The 26,152-nt window shown below is 36.0% G+C and overlaps 1 protein-coding gene across 1 annotated transcript; it reads right to left on the bottom strand.

Moving 5' to 3' along the window:
• Positions 1–271: 271 nt before the first annotated feature.
• CSDE1 (cold shock domain containing E1) lies at positions 272–24,207 on the bottom strand. Its single transcript, XM_007948844.2, has 19 exons — positions 24,070–24,207; positions 22,348–22,546; positions 20,994–21,103; positions 20,500–20,592; positions 19,756–19,853; positions 16,409–16,490; positions 15,928–16,056; positions 15,512–15,637; positions 14,698–14,910; positions 12,828–12,968; positions 12,572–12,736; positions 8,175–8,282; positions 7,371–7,546; positions 6,643–6,755; positions 5,459–5,578; positions 2,645–2,823; positions 1,554–1,717; positions 670–802; positions 272–319 (listed from the first exon to the last, which is right to left on the bottom strand). Exons 1-19 carry the CDS (start codon positions 24,205–24,207, stop codon positions 272–274), a joined length of 2,535 nt encoding a protein of 844 aa, XP_007947035.1.
• Between the last annotated feature and the right edge of the window lie 1,945 nt (positions 24,208–26,152).

Raw genomic sequence — 26,152 nt, 5'->3', positions numbered from 1 at the left:
AAATGCACCAAATAAAGCTCCTAAAATTGATACTAGAAGGCGCCACCTTTAAGTTTTCCAGGCTGCAACTGTGCATAATTTTAAAATGGTTTTCTTAAATTTCTTTATTTTTTTAAACATAACACGAGGAAGGTGTTAAAACTGGTGTAATAGCTCAATAGAATAAGTATTCCAGATTTTGGGAGGGATGAAGAGGGAGATATTCAGAACCCTTCACCAAAATCCCCCCAACTTGATCATAGTGGATTAATGATGTGCTTTGTGGATGTGATTAGTCAATGACACCAGCTTGACGGATCTTTCTTTCGGCACCAAATCCCTGTGAAGAAATAAAATTGAAGTTAATGACCTGCATACATGGCAATCACAGCACTGTCACAATTCTCAAACGAGTACAAAAACATTATTTTTAATCATCTTAGCAACCAACAATTTCTTCCTAGAGGAGAAAATCTGTAGTAATCCCTTTGGTCCCATTACCTTACCCATGTTCAAACTATCAGCAGAAAGTAAGAAATATGAACAACCATTAAGTTAGGGGCTCAACCAATACATACAAGTAATATAGTTTTATTTTTTTTTTCATTAATTTCTCTGATCTATGCTGAAATAAGAATTCAGCAATCTGATGGTCAGTTGGTCTCCCCCAAGGTTAGTATGGCCTCATACCATTGAGTTATCTGGTCCCCTTGGCTGACGAAGAACCATTAGGCGAGGAGCACTGGCATCATCCAGAGTGATGCTTTTCAAGCGATTGACCAATCGATCAGGTCTTGGAGCTGCAACAGCCTTGGGGCCTTCACTGTAATAAAGTCAGGAGGTCAGAGGAAGCAACAATCTGGTGGGAAGGAAGCAAATACTTGCAGAGGAGTGTGTTTTCTATCTAACTATTCAAATGACTCACTTTTAATGAGGGGACTCCTGCCTTACCCAGCCAGCTAGCAAGACAGGACAGACAAGTTTGTTTGTATTTTTTTCCACCCCCTCAATTCAAAGTTTATTACTGTGTAGGAGCTGGAAAAGTCATTTGGGTGAGGGTCATCCTTAGACTTGTCTGCAACCAGAGAGACCAGTTCCACAGATGAATAAAACAAAGTAGTGGATATGAAAAATCTTCAAATAGTTAAATATGAAGAAATATTTTTATGGACTCTCAGCTCTTCTAAAAGTAATAAAGTTACTGAGATACTTCTTTTAACTGCTAAGCTATAGAATTAACATTTTAAGTAGAATATAACCTAGAAAAGGCTTAAGAAAAGGAGCTAGGCAGAATACGAACTACATAATATAGGTTTTTTTTTTTATTTTTAAGATCTTGCATACAGAAAGTACCCAAATAATGTTCCATCAGGACAAGTTTATGATACTAAAGGTTAGATAATGAAGATTACAAATAAAAAAGACATAGGAAGTATCAAGAAACCACCAAAGAGTACAGGAAAGAAAGAAAAAACAGCGAAGGAAAACTAAGAAATGTGATAAAGCAGAGAACACTCCAAAAGTTAAAAGAGCCAGTCCAGGGTGGTTACTGATCCAAGAAAAATAAAACTCACCAGACTCGCCAAACATTACAGGCACTGCACTTGCCAGTGCGTTGATTAAGAATCACCGAGAACTCCACCTCATCTCCTGCCTGTAGCTCAATGCCATCCTGAACTTCTTTCACGTGGAAAAAAAGCTTCTTGCTATCTCCTACTTCATAGTTAATGAAGCCAAACTGAAATTTAAAAAAATAAAAAAAAAAAAAAAAGCTAAAAAAGGGACATACAACAGGAGGAGAAAGCACCTCACTATGAATGAAGCACAATGCTTGAGTAACTAGCAGAGTATTTATAAAGCATGCTAATAATACTGATGCTTCACTTCAGCTGCCTGGAGCAGCTTATGGTGATGCTCTTTAATCAATAATATTTATGGGGCAGCAAAATTTGTCAGGAAGAAACTGCCTTGGTATCACTGCCATTCACTCTAAGATGGAATGAAACAAAGAAAAGATTGTTTTGTTCCTTCATATATTATGAACTATGTTTATGTTTTACAATTAATCAAAATCATCAGGGAGCTGTTACTCGAACATGTTATCATTTTGACCCCTTCTAGAATTATTCAACTGGGCTTTGATATTAAGAAACAGCCCTATAAAATGTTATATTCACCATCTTTATGTTGAAAATGTCCTCTCTTAGGACTCATAGGGAAATTTCCCTCAGGTCTCGGTACCAGGGATCATTTTGTTTGCCCTAAGCCTACTTTATAAGCACCTACACAATTATAGTTCCTTTCCTTGTGTCATGTGCAAAAGCAGCTCTGAACTAAAGCACAAAAAACCCCACAGCCTTTGTATTCTGGAATCTCACTCCAGACTTCCTTCCCGTAGCATGTAATGCCAGTTATTAATAGCACTCTTATTTTCTCTTTGCCAATATCGTCACTTACTTTTTTTGCTCTTCATGTATTTTTTAATAAACTACCTCAAATTACTGAAAAAGGTAAAGCAGAAATAAAAATCAAACTAATGTTGATGGTTCCCTCTTGCCTGAAAAAATTTGGGGGTTTTGTTACTATTTGGCAAAATAAATAAATAAAGAAAGTCTTTTAACTCACAAAAAAGAACAAATTTAGATCTAAAAATATTTTCACTCACCTGATCTTTCACACACTCCACTGTGGCCCTACGCAGTGGTGTGATGTTATAGGCCATAGTCTGTGCATTTTGGCCCAGGACACACAACTGGAACTTGACACTCTCCCCTTTCTGCAGGCAATCCCCTTTGTTGGCCATTCCAACTATGCCAAATGGATACACCTCACCTTTCATATCCCCTGTAAGGAAAAACAGGTACAAATATTTCATCATAGTGCTCTGCTGATTATCCTATTATGTTTATAAATATAGTTGCTTAAAATGCATGATGTTCCTTGAAAATAATTCTGAATGCTAACTACTTACCATGAAACAAATGAGAATGTGATAGCTCATTAGAACCTGGCCTACTTGATGAAGAGCTTTAAACTGTATTTATGATTTTAGAAAGTAACACTATCACTGACAATCCTACTACTCTAAGTATTGAGCATTTTAAGCACTATGGGTGGCTAATGTTACTCATTAAATTATCTTCTTACCAAGTTCACAATGTAAACCAACCACCCAAAAATATTTCTGCCCCATACCCTACCTGGTTAAACAGCAAGACAGATATAGGCAAAAACAATGTAGCTACGTTTCCTTGGTATCCCACCTCCCGTCTTTGTTCTGAAAGTGCTTCCCATAAACCAAAGGGCTCCATTCCTCTTCATCAGGGGTCAGCAAACTTTTTCAAGGGCCAGAAAAAATATTTTAAGCTCTGTCACAACCACTCAACTATACTGTTGTAGTAAGAAAGCAGCCAAGGACAATTTGGCTGTGGCCGTTTTCCATGAAAACAGGCTATAGTATTTGCCAAGTCCTAACTCAGAGGTAAAAAGCTGGTTGAAGGTCAGGGCAGGCTACAATTAAAACCTGGAGCAAAGACATCACATGCTTAACAGTTCAGTATCCATGGGAATCCACTGAATCATTCAACGTGGGGAAGAGCAGAAAAACATCAGGCCAAAGTGGGAAGCTTCAGAAGTGGAAATGCTTTCCACCATCCTCCTAATGATGATAGGGGTAAGGGAATTCCACCCCTGCCCCCCACAGGAACCAAAAAGTGAAGGGAGATCCTTCTAGCAGATTAAATCATTCAGAAGAGTGATTACAGACAGTTAGACTGACCTAGCCAGATAATAATTACTATTTATTAAAGCACTTATATTGATTCACATTTAATCATCATAAAACTTTCTAAGGGTAAAAATAATCTCCCTATTTGAAAGATGAATACATTGAGCTTGGAAAGATTTAAGATATTTGTCCAACGTTATAAAGCTAGGAATTGCAAGAGCTGGCATGCAGATCTAGGTCTGCCCAACTCCAAAGCTCATGCTCTTAAATTCACTGGAGTTGTGCTCCTGTAACTTCTTTCTTTTTAAAACACAAAATGCATGCAGTATACTTTTTTTTTGAAAACCATTCAACCGTCCTCTGCATTAGTTTCCTATGTGTGCTATATAATGTTCACGTTATTGTGTTGTGTGTGTGTGTGTGTGTGTGTAAGATATGGTACTTGTTGCTACCAGGTGGGAAAATGTCATCCATCTAGTTCTTGAAAACTCTAGATGGGCTTAGAGATTTCTAAAAAGTTTCCTTTTCCATAAAGTCTATGCTTTGGGTTGTATCCTAGTCAATGTTGAGTAAGAGGACTATGAGGTGGGAGTGCAAAAGAAAGTAAAGTGGCAGTTACAGAAGAGGGGAGAATTGATACTACTTCACTGGTTAAAAGGAGCTCTGCTAGCACAGTGGGTAAGGTATCTGGCTGCTAACCAGAAGGTTGGTGGTTCAAACCCACCAGTTGATCCGCAGGAAGAACATGAGGAAATCAACTTCTATAAAGATTTATAGCTTTGGAAACCCAATGGGGGCAGCTATGAATTAGAAATGACTTGATGATAGTAGGTTTGGTTTGGTTTCAGTTTTCAACAGTTAAAGTTAGTTGCCCATACTTCCCCTTTTAGTGGTGTGGTATCATCATGGCATAACTTTAAAAGACTCATTTGTTACAAAGTCAAGTTGATCTTTGCAACTGGGGGATCATAATTCTATGTAAAACAGAAATTTCTAAGAACCTAATGTGGTAAAGGAACAGTTCTTTCCTTCTCTCAAATGCCCTCCTTTTTCGCCACATGATTTTTACCCTACGTGCCCTAGATGACACAAAGGCTTACTATCTTGGTAAGCCAAGCCATTACCTTTGGTTGGAATTTCAAACTCTCTCATCTACCCACTTACTTATGGGGAGTTCTATTCCCCCAATCACCCACTGTTCTCTCTGTCCATTTCTACTGCAAACTTGTTTTATAAAAACAGACCATAAAAAGTTGTTTTTTCTGATGTTGACTGTAAGGGGAAAGGAGTGTCATCTGAACTTCAAAGATGGGAGAAAAATGTAGAAAAGTGAAAAATACAGGGAACCTTGCCTGTAGAAACGTAGGGTTCCCGTGGAACCCTAGCTATTAAGAAATAGTAGTAGTAAACTTTTACAGAATGTAAGACCATTTGCAGAACTGAATGGTATTAGAAAAAAAATGTTAATATAGGAAAATTACAAAGATTATACTAAGCCCATTCAATTGAGAATATTTTGATTATCAGCATTAAATGACTATTTTTGTGTAAGATTTTTTTCTCCATCAATTTCAACATAACTCAAAGAGTTACTGCTCTGTCTCAGTCATAATGCTCACGCTGCAATCATTTTTTCACAACTTAAACCCAGGCTGACAGCATTTTCATGGAATGTAAAAACCAACCATTGTTTGAAGACTGATTTGTCACTTGTATGGCAAATCTGAAACAATCTGATAGGGATGCTCTTACCCTCTTCCACAATCTCAATCATTCCTTGGTACTCAGTCTGTGTTGGATCAACACTCCTCAGGGGGCGAATGACTTTACCAGAGTAAATGGTGGGATCAGCTTCCTCAGTAATACCATTCACTGCAAAACAAAACCAAGGACATCTCTCTTCAAAAAGCTTATGTAAACTCTACACCATAAGAAAAGAGTGAGCAAAAAAGAGGAAAGAGTTATTCCTGGGTTGGTTGGTTGCCTGCTATTGTTGAAATAAGGCAAGGAACCTAAAGTCAAATTTATTGCCAGGTCTGTCACTTGATCTTGAATACGTCTACACTATCATGAAAATTATCTCCTTTCATGAAATACATGCACCTTGTTTAAAGAATTAAAATATTCATATTTAAAATATGTCTTGACTGTCATTTTTTCCAGGTAACCAAATGTCACTTTTTTAGCCAGGCCTTCCCTGGTCTATAAAATAGCAACCCTCAATATTCCTTATGTCCCTTCCCTGATTGAGTTAATCACAACAGCATGTATTCCTCTCTTCAAGAAACATACTATCTACAATAGTTTACCTGTGTGCCCATAGTTAGCACTAAAAATAAGCTCAATGAAGACAGAGATCTGTTTTGTTAACTGCTGTACCACCTCATGTCTAGAACATATAATGCATTTAGATATTTACTGAATTTAAACTAATGGTCTCAACTATCATGCCTCAGGGCTCAAACAAAAGTATTGAAGATCTTAAGTGGCAATGATTTTCTTGATTTCTAATTATTTTTCATATTTCAACTCAATCTGTTTCAAAACAGTCTTCTAGGGATGTAGTCTCTCAACTCAATGGGATATACATTTTGGGGTTACTTTTGAAAAAGAGATACTGAATTAAAAAAAAAAAAAAAAAACTTAAAGCAAATGACCTAAATACATCTAATAGTAGATTTTAAAATTTAGTGTCTATCAGAGTCACTTGAAGAATTTGTTAAAAGAGATTGCCCACTCCCAGAGTTTCAATAAAGGCCTGGGGTAGGGTCCAAGAATTTATATTTGGAACAAATGGCAGGTAATGCTGCTGATCCCGGGATCACACCTTGAGCATCAACAATCAAGAATAACTTGGTCTTCTCTCCCTCTCCAACCCTGTCCTTCATTTCCCACCCCAAACATAGGTTGAATACGTAGAAGTCATAGTTCATTACCTGAGTGTGTTTTATTCACTTTTTCTGCGCTGACTTTGTTGCCTTTGCCTTTGGACAAGCTATACTCAACCATGTCCCCCAATTCTAGGCTATCAACATCACCAGAGAACTCACTGGGGAGGAAAGAAAAAGGTATTTTGAATATACCACTACCATAAAAATCAACAGTAGCAAGTAGCCTTTATTTCTTCAATAACAACATTCATTAAGTGCTTACTTATGCTGTAAAGTTTTAAGTACTTCATATTGACTCATTTAATTCTCAAGAATACTCTGAAAAGAGAAAGTACCATTATGCCTAGTTTCAAGACAATGAAAGATACCAAGATACAAAGAGGTTAATTTATATGATAAAAAATACACAGGTGGTAAATGGTAGAGCTTGGATTCAAATCCAAACCATGTGATGCTAGAGCCTATTACCACAATGTTGTATTATACACCAAATGTACAACTCTCTGGTGTCATGGTACCAACATATAAAATTAAACAAGATTCTTTCACGGAAGCAGAAAGTTTCCTACCAAGGTTCAAAGCAAGCACAGGCCTTTCTTTAATGCCTGGCCATATGCTTTCTACAACAGATGATTAACCTCAGTTTATACCTTGCCATATTTTTACCAATATGGAACCTGGGATTCAAAAAATATAATCAACCAACATTAAATGTTTTAACTTCAAAACAAAAAGTCTGACGAGCTGTTAAGTGCTTAAAACGCATTTCTCACCTGTAATGGAAGAAGATTTCCTTATCATGATTGGCTGTTTCAATAAATCCAAAATTATCCTTTAACGTTGCCACATAACCCAAAAGCCTCTTGGAGTTGGAATTACGACCTAAAAGTCGCACACAAGTTGCAATCTGCTGACCAGGCCTCTGTTTGTCACTAATACTAAATTCAACCTGTGAAAAACAAGGATGCTTGTTAATATCATGCCATTTCCAGGCCAAACGCAAGAGAATGAGAGGTACAACTTCTCCAGATATGTTTTCCACTTCAAACATCCTTTGTAATTATGCTGATGAGATAGATTTTCACCCAAAACTAACACTTTTCATTTTTATTCCATTTTACAAAGGATGCTTTGTTTTGTCCTTCAATGTATGTTCTGCGTAATTCTTAATTCCTCTAAAGTAGGCTTAGGAGGAAACCAGACATACTAAGTATAAGGAAAAAATAAACAGCAATATGACATCTTTGGTGTGATTTTACTCTGATGATGTTTCAGTAACCATTTTAACTTTCTGACCAATATTATCAATTTTATGTAATCTAACAGATTTAAGTATATCTTATTTAATGCTTACATACTTATTCCTCAAAAAACTTTAAGGAAGAATTTGCCAAGGTTTGTTCTAACTGAATTAAGTTTGTTTTAAATAAAAACATCTTCAAATATTTAACTTTTTAGACACAAAAAAAATAGCCCACCAAACATGATAAAATTTAAAGACACCAATTTGGAAGACTTACGATTAAGATGACAATCTTTTACACTACCCCTTCATCAAATAAGCAGAATTATCTTGCCTTATCTCCTATTTGAGGAGAAGTAGATCCTTCTACATCCTTCGCTTGAAAAGCAATAGTCAGTTTCACCCCACAATCATCATAAGCAATAATGCCATCTTCAGCCTCCTAGAAAGAGAAAGTCAAAATGCAATGAAAAAAATTCAACCACAAAAAAAAAGCAGTATTAATTAGCAACTACAATTCCTACAGATCCTTGAGCCAAAGAATTGGCATAGCTGTAGAACTCCAGGGTTTTTAATATCACAGATTTTCCCTATGAATAAAAAATAGTTTCATCTTAACATAGTACAGACAGCCTGGTGCAGAGGGTCTTTTAGTTTTAAGAGCTTAGCTTTTGTTGTTGAATAGCAAAAGCTTACTGAAAATTTAAAACATGTCATACATAGTAACACTATGCAGAACTGCCCCATCTTTCTTCATGGAGCAGTTAGGGTTCCAAATGCCAACCTTTCGGTAAGTACCCAAGCACTCAACCACTGCACCACCAGGGCTCCTTATACACATATCAAAAAAACAAACAAACCAAAAAAAAAACACAAACCCACTGCCACCGAGTCAATTCCACCTCATAGCAACCCTCACTGGGTTTCCAAGGCAGTAAATCTTTATGGACGCAAACTGTCACATCTTCCGTGGAGTGGCTAGTAGGTTTGAATGCCAGCCTTTGGTTAGCAGTCAAATGCCTTAGGCACTGCACCACCAGAACTCCGTATACACATTGTAGCCAATCAGAAATTAAACTATGTACCTCCAAAAGGAAATTCTGTAGGGAAAGCTTTTGTATCCCCTATTTTTAATGTCCCATAGCCCCTCAACAGTGTTTTGTACATAATTAATGTTAAATCATTCACTAATGCATGAAAATTAAAACTTATGAAGTTCTACAATCAGCTTTCAAACCACTGCCTTATCCAAGAAAAATTAGGGCCTTAGAACCATAAAAAAATTTCAGTTAAGTTAAATTTTAGTAATGACACTGTAGAGCAGCTACATAAATTATAATGCCTATTTTCATGGTTACAACTAGAATTTCTATGTGTATAATGCCCAGAGCCCTAATCTAGTTCTGACATCTTTCTGAAGCTCCAGATCTTAGTATCAAGCATTCCATATTCAAAACCATTTCTACCTTTTCATCATTCATACTTCTTCTAGAACCACTATATTTTAAATTATTTTATTGTGGTAAATATGTATGTAACAAAATACTTTCCAACAATTCAAATGTACAGTTCAGTAAGATGAATTATGTTCATCTGTTGTTCAACTGTCACTTTTATACATTGCCAAATTATACCACTGCCATTAACAGAAGCAGCTCAGTATCTCCTGTTGTTGTTATGTGTCGTTGAGTCAGACCCGACTCATAGCAACCCCTCCTTCGGTTTCCAAGGCAGTATCACTACGGAAGTAGATTGCCCGATCTTCCTTCCGAGGAGTGGCTGGTGGGTTTGAATCACCAGCCTTCTGGTTAGCAGTCAAGTGCTTTAGCCACTATGCTACCAGAGCTCCCCAGTATCTCCTAAGCAGTGAGTTTCCCTTTTCCCCTAGCTCTAGGTACTCCCCTGCTAACCACTAATAAACTTAGGTCTCCATACAATTGCCTATTCTAGATATTTCAGGTAATTGGGAACATAAAATAACTGTCCTTTTGTAATCAATTTCACTCAGCACGTTTTCAAGGCTCATCCATGTTACAGCAAGTATCAGGACTTCTTTTTCTTCATGGCTGAGTAATATTCCATTGCATGTATGTACCACATTTGTTTTTAAATTCATTCATCTGGTGATGGGCAATGAGATGTTTCCACCCTTTCGGCTACAGTGAACAGTGCCACGATGAACATGGAGATACAAGCATTTGTTTCTGATCCTGTTTTCAACTCTTTTGGATATATACCTAGGAATGGAATTGCTGGAATATATGGCAATTTTATGCTTAACTTCTTGAGGAACTATCAAACTGTTTTCTACTGCAGCTGTACCCTTTTACAATCCCACCAACAACAGATGAGGATTTCGTATCCATATCGTCACCAACACCTGTTGATTTGTTTTTAAAATTAGCTCTTCCTAGTGGTTTGAGCCCACCATCTGCTCCACAGAACAAAGATAAGGCAGTCTGCTTCCAGTAAAATTTACAATCTTGAAATCACATGGGCCAGTTCTATTCTGTCCTTTAGGGTCACTATGAATTGGAGGCAACTCAATGGTGGTAGGTTTGGTTTTGGTTTGATAGTGAGTATGAAGTGATATCTCACTGTGGTCTTGAGTCACACTTCCCTAAAGACTAAAGATGTTGAACATCTTTTCATGTGCTTGTTGGTTATTTGTATATTCTCTTTGGTGACTGCCTACAACCACTATACAATAAATATTCTTTGAGGATTTGCTACATGCTAGGCAGTATTTTAGGTCTTTTATATTATCAAACTTAGTGTTATGATAACTATACCTATAGTTACTCCTGATTTCATTTTACAAACAAGAGAAAAAGTCTTAAAGGTCAAATAACTTGATAAAGGTCACACATCTGGTACAAGTTGATCCTAAGGAGTTGACTTTGGTTGAAGCAATCATACCACTGAATTAAAGTCTTAAGCCCAATGGCATCAACTCTTTTGCAAGTCAACTAAACTCAAATCCCAGCATTCATTTTTGCTTTCAATTTTATTCACCCTCAATACTCAATATCCAGCCAACATCTGACAATATACCATATACCAAGCATATTAAACAGATTTTAGACACAGCCCCTGAATAACCCAGACTATTAGGGGAGAGAAAGTCATAAATTCAGAGAGACAGATGTAATACACAGAAATAAGCACAATGACAGGAGGATACCATAGTATACAGTGTTGGCCTCTGACAAAAATAAAGGGCAGGAAAAGTATCACATGAATGCTAGTTTTGCCAAAAACAATGGGAAGCAGAGTTTTCCAGGAGCTAAAAACTATTAAGTAAGCTACATTTAACTTTCCGTTTTATTATTGTTGTTAATAGTATCATCTGCCACTTATTAAATTACTAGTGTGGGCTAGCCACTATGAGGGTTTTTTAAATACAATTCTATGCAACTAAGCCAAACAGAGAACCTTCGTCTTCTAAGTGGTAGCATAGTGCCTAAGGCATCTGACTGCTATCCAGAAGCCTGGCGGTTCAAACCCACCAGCCACTCATTGGAAGGAAGGTTGGGCAATCTACTTCTGTAGTAATACCACCTCAGAAACCCAAGGAGGGGTCGCTGTGAGTCGGGGCCAACTCGACAGCACAGAACAACAATGTGCAACGACACAAAACAGAGAACTATCCTTTCTAAGTTTAAAAACTGAGCCTCAGAGGTGAAGTAATTTTCTCAAGCTATAAAGTGTTTCTCAAGTACCTCTTTTCTTGTCTACATCCATTATCTCTGCCCCTAGGTTCAAGTACTACTAAAATATTAAATTCCTATCAAGACTCTTCACCTTGTTTTTCAACACTTTCATTTAGTCTTTATGCTACTCCCATTATTCTCCTGAATCATATACCTGATGTTACTTCCCAAAATAATTTTTTTCTCTACCTAGAGTGAAGATCTAAACTCTTTAACATGGCAATCAACACCCTCCTTATCTAGCTGCACCTTGATTTTCCATCCCTATTTCCTCTACTTCTCCTACAAAAAAAGGAAATTCCTCGTTCCTGTCAAACTACTTAACTCACTGCTCCCTCACAATTTTTTTTCTCATATGTAACCATTACACTGTAAAAAATGTTCTTTCTTCACTTATCTTCCCCTATTAAATGGCAATGCTTCAGTGAAATCATCCCAGATCCTGCAGTAAGAATTCATTTCACCAGAGCATTTTCACTGACCCTTTATTATAGCATTTTATCTTCTCTATAAATTATTTCTACACAACTCTCAATCTGTTTACTTAAGAGAAGTGATCTTAGACATTTTTGTATTTCTTAGCTATTAGATTCTTTTAATAAATAGCCTTCGAATGCATGAACTGAGCCTACCCAATTTTGAACATTTTAATGGTTTAAAAGACAAGCACTTTCATCTTAAATAAGCAGTTCCCAATTAGGGGTGATTTTGTTCCCCAAGGGATTTTTGGCAATGTCTGGAGATGCTTTTGGCAGTCAACAATCAGGAAGCAAGAGGGAGCTGATACTGTCATCCAGTGAGTAGAAGCCAGGGATGCTGCTAAACATCCTGCAATGCACAGGACAACCCTTATACAGCCCAAAATGTTAATAATGCTGTCATTTAGAAATCGTGCTTTAGATTAAATTCACCATTAAAGTAGCAGGATATTCTTTTGAAAGAGACAATACTGTATTATTACGTGGCAGTAGTTGCTGTTAAGCAGATCAAGAAAATAATTTTAATCATATAAACTTACCTTCTCTTTGCCTTTATTTGGGCTAGTGGTTTTGGGATTGGAAAAAGTGGCTTCTTTTTCTACAGTGCCCAGAAAACGATGATCTGAATGGGAATGGAATGAAACCGTGCCCTTGGGAAGTTTTTTAATCCTAATAGCATGATTTCTTTGGGCAGAGAGCATATCCTACAAATGATAAACAATATTAACTTTAAATTGAAAAAGGAAGCATTGGGAAAAAAACAAAAAGCTCATACTTTTCTTAAAAACTACTCACAGGAACTACAGTAAATTCTACTTCATCTGCAATATGGAGCTGGTTCCCATCCAAAATTTCACTGAAGTGGAAGAACATACGAGCATCACGATCCACACACTTGATGAAACCAAAACCATCTCTCATGGCAGCAATCACACCCTGAAACCAAAGAGTATTTTCACTGGCTGTGAAACTTAGCAAGTAAAAGAACACTCAAGTTAGGAAGCATCATACCAGCTAAATTCATTAGGAATTTCCAAACACTGTATCCACATTTTCATTCTTTTCCTTCATTAAAATACGAATTTGCTGCTTTCAGTAAAGTAATTTAACCGCAAAGCAATTTTCTGAGACCTTCCAGATGCTACTCCTCGGCATATATTACCATATCTGAGCAGAAACACACATACATAATGTACAACAAAATGTGCAAAAGCAGAATCTATATATGGTGGAAACCTGTCAGAGAAGGAAAACTCTGATAGAGAGCAACAGAAAAGCGGTAAGAGTAAACCCTGTCAAAAGTGGAAAACTTACAAGACCTGGCAAAGCAAGGCAGTCTTGTCAAGTTCTGGCTCTCCCAGGTTTTACTATATTTCATTTAATTCTCCCAGGTTTTACTATATTTCATTTAATTCAGAATTCAGCTAACTTGGTAATATTTATCCCTGGTTTATAAGATGAGGACACCGAGGCTGAGATAGGTTAATAACATGACTAAAGTACAGTGCTAATAACTGGTTGAACCAGAATTCTACTATGTTAGGCTCTAAAGTGCAAGCCTTATGGCAATGTAACTTCTGGAAATTTCAAAAATCTACAAACCAACATTTCAGAAGTCTTCAACAAAAGGTAATTCTCTAGTCTCTACCTCAAAAATTCAAGTGAGTTTAGGTCTGAAGAATAAATACTGAAAACCTTTTCCCCATCCTGTATTTCCCTTCCTATTAAATTATCAGCTCTCTGATGGCATTGAATCCAGATTACTTGGCACATGGGTAGGCAAACAAATGTTTCCTGAAACAATGAACAAATTTTCAACCTATCAAGGACTTACATATTACATATTTAGAGATGACTGTTCTATATCCAGTTATGAATATGGCCTAAACAATATCCTGATACTCACTGCAAGTCCTGATGGTAGATGGTGGTCAAGCTATTCAAAACTGCATTCTATGTATTATAAAATAAGACTGCCTAAGAAGTTTAATGTTTATTTTTAATATCACACTTTCATAATTCCAAACTTTTAAAGTTAACAATATAATGCAAATATCAAATACAATCAATTCTCAAGGTAAAGGTTAAAAAAAAAAGTCTGAAAATGTTAAAATTTCATGGACTGCATCCAGTTCCACCAAGATATATACAGATGTTAAGATCCTAAGCAGAACTAAATGTAAACTATGGGAAAGTTAGTTTACATAGAGTTAACTCATGAAATTGAATTTGAAAAATATGTTTGGTTAGCAATTCTAGTACATGCCCCTCTTGGATATATATCTTTAAGAATTTTAACTTAGTTTACTCTAGTGTTCACTAAACTTCTTATGAAGCAGTTTGGGAAAATCTGTTTTCCAGAATGATGGACACGAATCTTCTTAATATTTAAAGATCACCAGAGAACCAGTGCCTCTCAGACCTCAAAATTCATCCTGTCCTAATTTCCATTCTAAAAATCTTTTTCACACTGCATTTTTGCAAAAAACCTGCAGATAGCAATCAAACCCAGATTTATTCAAATATTTACGCTCTTAATCACCTTACAAGGTAAATATGCAACTTGGTCATTAATTTAAATTTAAGGATTTTCAATTTAGTAACACAATCTTGAATTAACATTGCCTTCATGTTGACTATATATCTAGTACCTTCTAACACTTACCATTTCTCTGGCTTCATTAGTGAACTGAAATGTATTTGATAGAACTTCTATATTGGTTGCTCGTTCTAATTTGTCACGTCGGTCTGTTGAAATATTAAACCTAACATGGTCACCTTCCAGTAGGGTCACCTTGGATTTTGTATCTTTGTCTCCAAAGGGAAGTTCTTTAGGAATCACAAAATCAACTTTGATGCGTCCTGGCAATGGGTCATTCTGATGAGAAAGAAAAATGATTTTAGCTGGAGATCTCATCCTTCCTAGTTCTAAGTCAAAGAAGAACAACACACACCAAACCCATGTTATTTATAGTAAGACAGTTTCCTGAAGGTGTTAATAATGTAAGTCCAATTTAACTGCTTCAGGGTCTGTGGTCATATAATAGAACCATTGCAATTAAAACTCTGTACTCTGGTATCAAGAGATTTTATTTAAAGAAAGAATTTCAGTCTTTTAGGTTTCACATTTCCCCAGCAATGATGTCACTTGTCTCTTTATATCCCCCATCCAGAAATAAATGGAGGTGGGAGTACAAACACACACCCAAACTACAGTCTAATCCAAATGAGTTTTTTCCAATATAATCAGCATTTTTTCTGTCTTCTCTATCACCACTTTTTTTTTTCAATACACATTTATGTATATGTTAGCCAGTGGTTTCTCATTTAGTTTAATTATACACATAAAGAAATAACGAACTATTCCACTATCACACAACTGCACTAATCAAATGGAATAAAATTTCTCAATACCACACCGTATTATTCTACCATGGATGAGGGAAGAGAGAACACTACTACTAAAAAAGACTATTTACCTGGTTTTTACTGGGTACTTTTGGGATAACTTTGGTTACAGTTCCTTCAAAATGTTCAATGCTGATATCTTCAAATATGACTGTCCCTTGAGGCAATAGTCTGACATCTGTTGCAACTTCTTTACCCTGAATCAGAAGCGGATAAAGTCATGTAACTTTTAAGTGTTTCCTAAAAATGCTTAAAGTCCAAAGAGGAGCTCTGGTGGCATAGTGGATAAGGCATTTGGATGCTAACCAGGTCAGCGGTTCAAACCCACCAGCTGATCTGCAGAAGGAAGATGAAGGCAATCTACTTTTATAAAAAATTTATAGCCTCAGAAACAATAGGGGTCATTATTAGTCAGAATCAACTCAATGGCAGTGGGTCTGGGTTTTGTTTTCAAAAGACCAAAGATCAAGTTAGTCAACTAGCTTACATTTCTGTCCTTGATTGTGAACTCCACGTCATCTCCAGGCTGTAAGGCTTCTAGGTCACCCTTAAATTCACTGTAGTGAAAGAATATCTCTTTTACAACATCACCTCTTTCAATAAAGCCAAACGCCTCCTAAAACCCGAAGAAAAAGGAGGAGGTGGGTACATGACAAACCATTCAGTGTACATAACATTGTTTATTACAATTTATAATCAATAAGCTTTTCCAAAAATTATACTGCAATGGAAATGATATAGTTTGGTAAAGTCTAATATTACATTAATATCAGCAATTAAATTGCTAATTTTAAAGAACATAATTAGCAACCAAGAAATTTTAAGAGATTACTTTTAAGGTTAACATTTATTAACACTGAAGTAATTTTAAAGGAGAAGACAAAGCGGAAAAGCAAAATGCTTAGGTTTGAACCATTAAGACTTTGTCAAAGAATAAATTCAAGTGCCTCAAATTTGATGACTCTTACCTTCATGGCACAAACCACTCCCTGACAGCGAGCTTGTTTCTTTTTCAACAGCATAATATTACGAGCACTTACAGCACCAGTACTAGAAAGGAACAGAGGGATTTGGTGGGGGGTGAGAGGAGGGGTAGGATCAAAAAAGGATGAAAAAATGTATTGGCTCGATTAGATATGAATCTAGAATAAACCAACCAACCAACCAACCCACCCACCCTATTTTGGGGGGTCTTTAAGAACCCTACACCATCACTAACAGTAAATGTAGGTTTATGACACCTGATCTTTTTCATGACTCAATCCCTACCCCCCCCCTTCTAAACTGACAAATATAGATCATGTTTTCTCTTAAACTGTTGAAATTCTTTTTGTTTCTAAACTGACAAATATAGATCATGTTTTCTCTTAAACTGTTGAAATTCTTTTTGTTTCCCCCACAAACTTATATATGGCCTTGTCTAGTCTGACAAAAGAACCGAAAGTTGCGAAATCAAAGCTGTGAATGCAACCAAAAGTAAGGAATGCTAAAGTGTTAGAGAGGTATTACTTGAAGAATGAAAAGAAAAACAGCTTTAACAATGAAAATCAAAGTTTTAGAGGGGTCGTTCACTGAACAAACATTTGAACAGATATTATTATGTGCTACAAACTAAGGTACTGGGCAAAGAGAGATTAAGAAGAAATCATCCTATTTTCAACGAGTGCTGACTTTGATACCTATCCTGTCAATTATTTCTGATTAACAGCCATGAAACACAGCTGAGTAAATGTACTGATTGTAGGAAAAATCTGGTATGCTTTTCAAAATATCAATATTCACCTCCACTGAAGAATTTAAATCAGTTAGAGTTACTACATGTTGCTACACTGTCTCCATCTTTGAGCAACAGCAATGTAAATTCAATTTTGTTTTAAAGGTAGTATGAAACTGTACAAGATGCAGTATTATTACTGTAGTTGTTAACGAGAAAATCTATAGATCCATTATTTTTCTTAGTTCTTCATGGACAGATGATAACCTAACTGCTGTATGCGGAACAGTGTTCTTTTAATTTAAAAGTTTAGTTTATTATCAAAGACACTGAAAAAACATTACTTGCCTTTTGCAACTTGTTATGAAAAGGCTTTAAGAAGCAGATTGGGATTTAAATGTCTATTTAAAAAGTTGTATGACTTTAGAGAAGTTACTCTGTGAGAATTTATACCTCATTTCACAGATGAAGAAACTTATCAGGTAAAGCTCTTCTAAAGAGTAGCAACCATATATATAGTACAAGTACTTGGCACATATAAAAAGTTAATGAAGGACAACTGGTCTCTCCTCATCCAGAGCAAAGAAGAGTGAAGAAAATCAAAGCTGCATGGAAACAATTAGTTCAAGGGACTAGTAGACCCCAAGACCAGAAGAACTAGATAGTGCCCAGCTATCACTGCCAACCAACCACTCAGAAAGAGACCAAAATTGGAGGGCGGGAGAAAAATGTGGAACAAAACAGGTTTATCAGTCTGACAGAGACTGGTGAAACTTCTGAGACTATGGCTCCTAGATACGCTTTGACCTGGAATTGAACTCATTCTCATGGCTTAACATTTCAGCAAACAATAGACAGGCATACAAGGTGAACAATCATACCAGGGAGGTGCACTCCTTAGAACAATCAACCATGGGAGATCAGAAGGGCAGTATTTGCACTGGGATATAGCTCAGAGGGCAGGAATGCATGGGAAAGAAGAACGCAAGGAAAAAGGTAACCACAGGCAAGAAGGAGGGAAATAACTTTTACACTGTGGGGATAGCAATCAATGTCATGAAACAAAACTTATATGAACTGTTGAATGGAAAATGAATTTGTTCTGTAAACTTTCACCCAAATCAAAATAGAAAGTTAAAAAACAACACAATAAAAAAACAACTTAGTAAAGGTTAAATAAAAGTCCTTCACAGTGGCTTCCCCCTCAAACTCAAGCCTTATCCCCTAGTTTCCTACTTCAGATTAAATAGAGGCCTTAAGAGTGAACAAACATAACCAACCAATACCACTCATGTTATTGTTCTGATTCCTTTCTCAAAGACAATTGAAAAACACCTCAATCTGCTTCCTTCTAGTTTTACAAGAGGTTCATCATGAAATATTTGCTTTTTTGTGTTTCTTTTCCTTTCTTATGATGCCTAGTACTCTTTCCAACTTCCTGTTTATAACCTCTCTATACTTCCATTCCTCCAGTCTCTCCCATCCCAAAATAAGTCTTCTTTTCATAACTACGTGGTCCTTGGTCATTGTGCTTCTGCCCATTACAGCTTCTACATCTCAGACCTATATTCAACTAACTACATATTCAGTATCTCCACCAAGATACAACCATGTTGTTGTTGTTGTTATGTGCCGTCGAGTTGGGCCCGACTCATAGCGACCCTTCCTTGGGTTTCCGAGGCAGTTATCACTACGGAAGTAGATTGCCCCATCTTCCTTCCGAGGAGTGGCTGGTGGGTTTGAACCGCTAGCCTTCTGATCAGCAGTCAAGTGCCTTAGGCACTATGCTACCAGAGCTCCCAGATACAACCATAGACACCTTACATTCAAAGAGTCAAACTAAGTTTGCAATTCTTTTCCCATCCCTAATACTTTTACAACATCTCCTTAGTAGAGTTAATGGTACCATCATCCAGTAGGAAGACAATGGTGGCTGAAGTCAAAAGTACAACTTTTAGGATTTCCTTCTCTCAAATTACCATACACGGATCTACTAAACTATTATGAAGCTTGATAATTTTATCTTCTCAATGAGACTTCTCCATTCCACCACTCTTGGCCAACCTATGTTAGGCTCCCATCATTCATGTAAACACTGGTTATCACATCTTCTAGTTTAGACCCATCTCTACCACTTGCAAAGATTTAAACTCATCATTTCTCTCCAATTTGAAATCCTTCCAAGTTTCCTTTGACCACAGGGTAAAGTTCAAACATCAGATTCCTGAGATCTGGTCAATTCAAGAACTGAAACTTTTCGCCATTTCTCTAACCATGCTGTGATACTTCCTCAATCTCCCTAGGAATTTCACACCCACCCTTCAAAACTAACCTCAAGTACTGCTGCTTTTGCAAAACCTTCAATAATTTCTACAAGAGTCCCTTGAAAGCTGTGACCATATTTTATCTTCCTATTTTCTGATACCCTACCCTGAACGGTATCTGTTACAGAAGAGACCCTAATGCTTAGCTGATGAAAAGCATACAAGATTCTGAAAACTATATAGATTTACAAATTAGATTTTTAACTAGCTTCAAATTTCTTAATGCAAAAATACCAAAACGAATCACATAGGTGGGAATATGTAATAAAAAACTTACTGTTTATTGTTATCAATTACAAAGTTTATTTTATCTCCTGTTTCCAGCTGAACGTTCCCTTCAACATCTTCAGGGGTGTAAGTCAGATAAAATACCTCCTGTGAATTAATAAGTTATTATTACTGTACTGGCAGGATGCATATTCACTGTTTACTGTGATTTACTTACTTAAATAACTCTTATATGGGCATTTTAAGCCAAATTTCTTAAAATTAAATGCTTTATGACAAGTTATTTCATTCATATTAACACACACTTCCCCTCCATGGTCCTGATGACTTCTGCGAGCCCACAGCTGAACAGCAAATTCAACTTCAAAAAGCTTACACACGTGGAAGCATTTGCCCAGAGACTGTAGTTACATTTCAAAAAAACATTTTTATGTAAGGCATTCCAAACAAAAAAGCTGGAGTTAGTGCTTAAAAGGAATCAGAAGGGGGGGAGGGAATAAAAAAGAAAGAAAGAAAGAAAAAAAGACCACCCACCCCCCAAAAAAAGTGATTAAAGGAGCATTTTACCTTAATATTCTAACTAAGGTCACACTTGGGCAAGCTAAGACACTTGGAAGTCCTAAGGATTCTTTTTCTTTTTAAATTTTCTTAAGCTGCACTCAAAGTCTTTTAGAAACCAAATTTAAAACTATTTTACCAACTGCAGCTTACGTTTTCTATTTTGAGTTTTAAAGTACGCTTATAGATCACATGGTGGATCAGGCAAAGGTTTAAGAAAAATACACAAGTTTACCCCATTACGTTCGTAGCATACACTCCCTGTTGGACTCTGACCCGGGGCAGCTGGAGATTTACTCTCTAAGTTGTGAGGAACAGCGCACACAACCTACCAGTCAAAAAAAAAAAAATTTCCATTGCTAATCATTTCAGGAGCAGCACTGTGCAATATAAACTGAATTTTAATATCCTCTATACTATACATAGGGATGCATTTTAGTATGATCCACAAGAGGATGTCATGCTGCCATGTTTCAAACTTACAGTACATAAACTGACTGTAAGCACAGATTTAGGGTTATATGTAAAAACCCAAATTGAGCCTTGACCATAATTATGTATCAGGTCAAGAAATGCCAGTGCTTCTGATATAATTTTAAAGTAGTAATCTTTATACACTATTGCTGTCTTACGTGCAAACTGAGGTGATAGGGAAAATCTTCCTTTTCTAATGTGAAAGATATGCAAATGCAGGGCCCTAAGAAAACATAAAGCATTAAAGTCACTAACCTGTCCATTCATTCGTTCTTCAGGGAGGATTTCTGGTTTTATCTTCACCAGTTTAACAGCAATGGGTTTCCCAGTCCGCCGATCAGATGATACTTCAAATTCAACATCATCTAAAACAAAGAACATGCATGTTTTGGGGACTAATTTTGGCAAAATATTATCTTACTTCTAACTTAAACTTAAGGTTCCATTTGAGTTGCCTTAGACCACTGGTTCTCAAAGTGTACTCCCTGGACCAGCAGCATCAGCATTACTTGGGAACTTAGTAGAAATGCAAATTCTTGGACTCCATTCAAGCCTGATCAAAGAGAAACTCTGGGGAATAGGCACAGCAATCTGAACTTTACCAGGCCTCCCAGAGAATTCTGATGCACACTAATGTTTGAGAACTACTGCTTTATGACCAACTTAGTCTCTCCTTATCTTAGTTTTTACATTTTATAGATACTGCAAATGATGTGATATAATAATCATGACCTTTGGCAAGTTTTTTTCTTAACCTTCCTATACCTCAATTTCCTCATCTGTAATATAAGAGATTTCCTAACAGGACTGCTATGAGGAAAAAACAGTGGCTCCTATTGTACTTAAGAGTATTTGGTGTACAGTAAGCACACACTAGCTATTACACTATTTTCCTTCTCAAAGATAATCTAAAAACACACATGCTACCTTACTAACTTCAGTCCTTTAACAACCAAACATTTTCATGTGTGAAAATGTTACTTATGGTGTCATCCAAGATGAATTTGCATAGAGTCTAAGTGGTGACATTCTAAGAGTTACCTTTTTCAAGTACGAAAATCAGGACGTAGTAAAATAATCATAACTACATTTTATTGTGGTTTGGGTCAAAGTTTACAGAGCAAGTTGGTTTTCTATTCAACAATTCATACATATTTTGTTTCATATCTTCACTGCAATCCCCACAATGTAACAGCACCCTTTCCACTTCTTCCCTGTGTTTACCATTTCCATTTGTCCTTCTAACTTATCCCTTTCTGCTTTCTGAACTTTATCCCGGGGCAAATGTTGCCCTTTTGATCTCATATGCTTGATTGTCCAAATGAGTGCATACATCCCTGGTGTTACTATTCACCTTTATAGGTCTATTGTTTGGCTGAAAGTTGAGCCATGGGATTGAGTTTGGTTCCAGGCTTGAAGGTCAAAGATAACTTTCAGTCTATTAATTTCTCAGAGATACCACCACAACAGAAACTAGAATTCTGCTAGTTTACACAGACATACTTCAGTAGCTTAGAACTGACAGAGGCCAAAACTAGAACACTTTCATGAACAAGTTAAGAGAAACTTGTTATGAGGTTCTTTTGAAAAGGGGGAATTGACAGATTACCTCCTACTTTTAAGTCCTGCAGGTTGCCATTATACTGTGAACAGTGGAAGAAAAGTCTAGCTTGACGTTCTGAACACTGAATAAATCCATAAGAGGTTAGCAGTTTTTCAATAACCCCAGTTTCACGCAGTGCTGCTGAAGTACCATTGGGGTACCCATTGTGTCCATTGTTGTGGAGAAGGTTTGGATCAAAGCTCATCTGTTTTAAAAAGAAAAAGAACTCAATATATATACCTGAACATTATCTCCACAACACCAGCACAGTAAGGTTAATTAACAAACCACTAAATCATTAGTATAAAAAGGCCAAAAAAAGGGCAAAATAGGCAAATGGAAGATTATAGGGTTTTATTACTGCAATGTTAGTTTAGCTAATAAGTCATTTCACAGAAAATAAAGTATTTTGGGGGAAATGCTAATTTAAAGTAAAATTTTCACTTACCAGATGAAATAGGATTTCTGGAGTGTAATATTAAACATAAATCAATTACATAAGGAAAAGTTGCCTTTATGTTAAGTTTAAATTACTGAAACAGCAATTTCAGAGCAAAGGTTACCAATATTAACGAGATGGGAAACCAAACTACCACAACAAAAGTAATTGTTTATGAATACTTAATTCAAACGAGAACACTTCATAGTGATACACATGTAAGTTTTTTAATGGAAGACAATTCAAAATAAATTATTTAGAAAACAATACTTTTCTAAGACAAAATTCCAAGACAGCAAAAGCTCTTCCACTTTAATAAAAAATTTCACTAACAACACAAGTATATTAAAAGAAATCTTTTGACCCAATTCAGACACTGATGAAATCTCTTAACAGTTGTTTCCATAATCGGATAAAGCACACAAAAACCTACTCTTTGGTGAAAGAGGAAGCCATTTAAATGCACTGCAATGGAATGGGCTTAGGTCTTCAAATATTGTGTCACATTTTATCTGAGTAAACCAAGTTTCATAAGCTTAAGTGAAACATAAAATAGGACAAAATCTATCACAAACGCTAGGTCTTTACAACTAGTTTTAGACCTTTTCACTGAAAATGTGACTTATATGCATCTTCATTTAAGTGAGAATTTGAATATTATAAAAAAAGAGTATTTCATTTGCAGGGGGAGGACATTTTAGATCGATAAACCCAAATATGAGTAGCTAAACAATATGTGAAATGGCCAAATTATGAACATTAGACCCACGTCTGTTACGTTCTAGTTCTGTCAAGTTAGACACTATTCTGTATCTGACATATATTGATTCATTTAATTTCCACAAAAGCCCAAAAGGAAGTAATATTATCTCCATTTCACTACGGAGGAAACAAGAAGATCAAATGACTTGCCAAAGTCAAATGGTAGAGCCAGGATTTAAACCAAGAAGGTTTGCATCTGTAATCTGGGCTCTCAACCAGGGTTTCTCAAAAATAAGTTACCTGGAGATCTGGACAAAGGAATTAAAATGGTTAATTGAAGTGCGGGAATCTGAGATTCTCTATTTATAAAGAAGCTCTAAAGTGGTAACAATGCTTCTGATTATTGGACACAATTTAAGGGGCAAAGGCTCTAAATTACTAATGTTACCTCTTAAGATTCAAGGTGAAATGCTTAGGGAAGTTAGAAAGTGAGTTTGCAGGGTATTTCAACCAAACTGAATGACCTTTGTTAATCATGCTTGTAACACAAACCAAATTAAGTTGGAATGACTGCTTCCCTGACTTACAGATCTCTGATACGCAGGGGTCCTCTTTTGTTTTTTAGTTCCAGATGAGGTAGAAGATGAAGATAAAGGTAAAGAAAGTGGAGGAGGGGCTGCAGAAGGGGGATGAGGATCTGATGACACAGTAAAAATGTTCTCCATCTCAAACAGCTGTGATAATATAGCATAATGTTTACAACTATGATCAATAACAATTTAACACACACTTTAGAGACAACCTGTGAATCTTTTCAGATTTACTATTAGGTCAGTTTAGCAAAATATGATCCACTCAATCAGGTTTCCACTGACATAGGAAATGTTATGGCATTAACATTAAAAGTTCATACTGAAACATTTTGTGAAGCCCTTATACAATCCCTAACCCTTAATATTTATAATTTCAAAAACAAGGACTCTTTGGGAAAGGCCCAACTGTTTCTCAATATGTAGCAATCTTAAATAAAGTTCAATAATTCTCGATCAGTAGTCTCCCTAAAGTAGAGGACACATGTAAGAATCCATATGAGTGTGGGAAGTAAACATTACAACTATTTTTTCTTACCCAGAGATAAAAACTAGCTTTTACAAATATATATAAATTTTTATAGGAGCAGCCTCACTTAATTATTGTATCATATGATCATGTGTCACATGATATTCAGGTATTCGGAGGGAAGAGTGGAAAACTCCACAAGAAGCTGACTGTGATGCCCTCATTCATTTGCTGTCAACATATTTTAGTTGATATATCCACTTTAAGTGTATGTAACAAATTAGTTATCTAATTTAACTCAACACTCCTCACAGACAAATGGTTGAAAAAGGTTTTCACAGAAGAACTTTTTTTTTGTTGTGTGCCATCAAGTTGATTCTGACTCATGAAGAACGTTAAATGATTGGTAATGTTAAGCACATGTAAAGAAGTGCCTGGGAGAGATGACACTTCTATCCCTAGTACTAGTTATTCAACTTCCACATTATGAAATAACCAACCATCTAATCAGATATGACAAGTATGCCAAAAAGTTAAGCTCAAGACTATGATATGAATTTTTTTATTAAGAGAAATAAACCACACTAAATATACTGTCCCTTGAGATACTAACTCATGGTAGTATGAAGTTTTGTTAAACATTTTAAAAAACTAAATATTCAGAACATATTTCTAGTGAGGGTGGATTCTGTACTGTTAACAGGTAAACCATTTTTGTAATATTGCTTATTTTACCTTTATCCTCTTCATTTGCACCAGTTTCACAATACAAATGCAGTAGTGTAATTAAATAATTTATAAACACATAGTGGCAGTACATGCTCAACTTTTTACTGACAAGCAGTACGATCAAATTAATTTGAAGGCTACTATTCTAGAACACTTAGATGCTGACTTTTAAGCTATATTCTTTCAGGTTTAGACTGTAGTTGTAAGAGTACTAACAAGAACACAGGATGACATATAGTACACATAAGCCAGAAAGCTGCAAAAATAAAACAAACAAAAAACAAAAAACCCTGTATTCTCAAGTATTCAGTTCTATCACACATGCATGCAGTAAGAAATAAGGATGCTGTTTTTCTCACTTTTAATGAAAAATGAATCAGAATGGAATACAACAAGCATTTCTTTCTAAGGTTCTAATTTATTCCCTAAAAGAGGTGCTGGAATATAAACTGTATTGCTGCTCTTGAGCCTCTCAATTCCTAAATATGTATCAAAACACTGCTGAAAAAGATTTTCCCCCTTCTCTCAGAAACTTTGCTGACATAAGAACTCTTTCCCCAGCCTTCACCCATTTGGAGCGTTCCTCCCTAACAGCCAAAGTAAAAACACATACCACTCAACTTTAAGTAAGACAATACACTAACACCTTTTCATTTAAAGAATTCCTAATGATGTGGATTAACTACGTTTTTTTTTGGTGATATTATCAATTACTTCATATGGTCACATGTCATGTGATTTTTAAGTAAAGCAGTACCAAAAAACTTTTAAGCAGTATTAAACAAAACAGAAGTTTATTACAAAAATAATATGAAAATAGAAGTACAACAGAAAAAGCAGACAGCTCAACAAAGATCCCTATTTATAAAAAATTAAGATAAG

Source organism: Orycteropus afer, unplaced genomic scaffold, assembly GCF_000298275.1.
Source record: "Orycteropus afer afer isolate SDZICR_OR568_19922 unplaced genomic scaffold, OryAfe1.0 scaffold00010, whole genome shotgun sequence".
Classification (NCBI taxonomy): domain Eukaryota; kingdom Metazoa; phylum Chordata; class Mammalia; order Tubulidentata; family Orycteropodidae; genus Orycteropus; species Orycteropus afer.
This window is presented reverse-complemented; position numbering and strand designations above follow the sequence as displayed.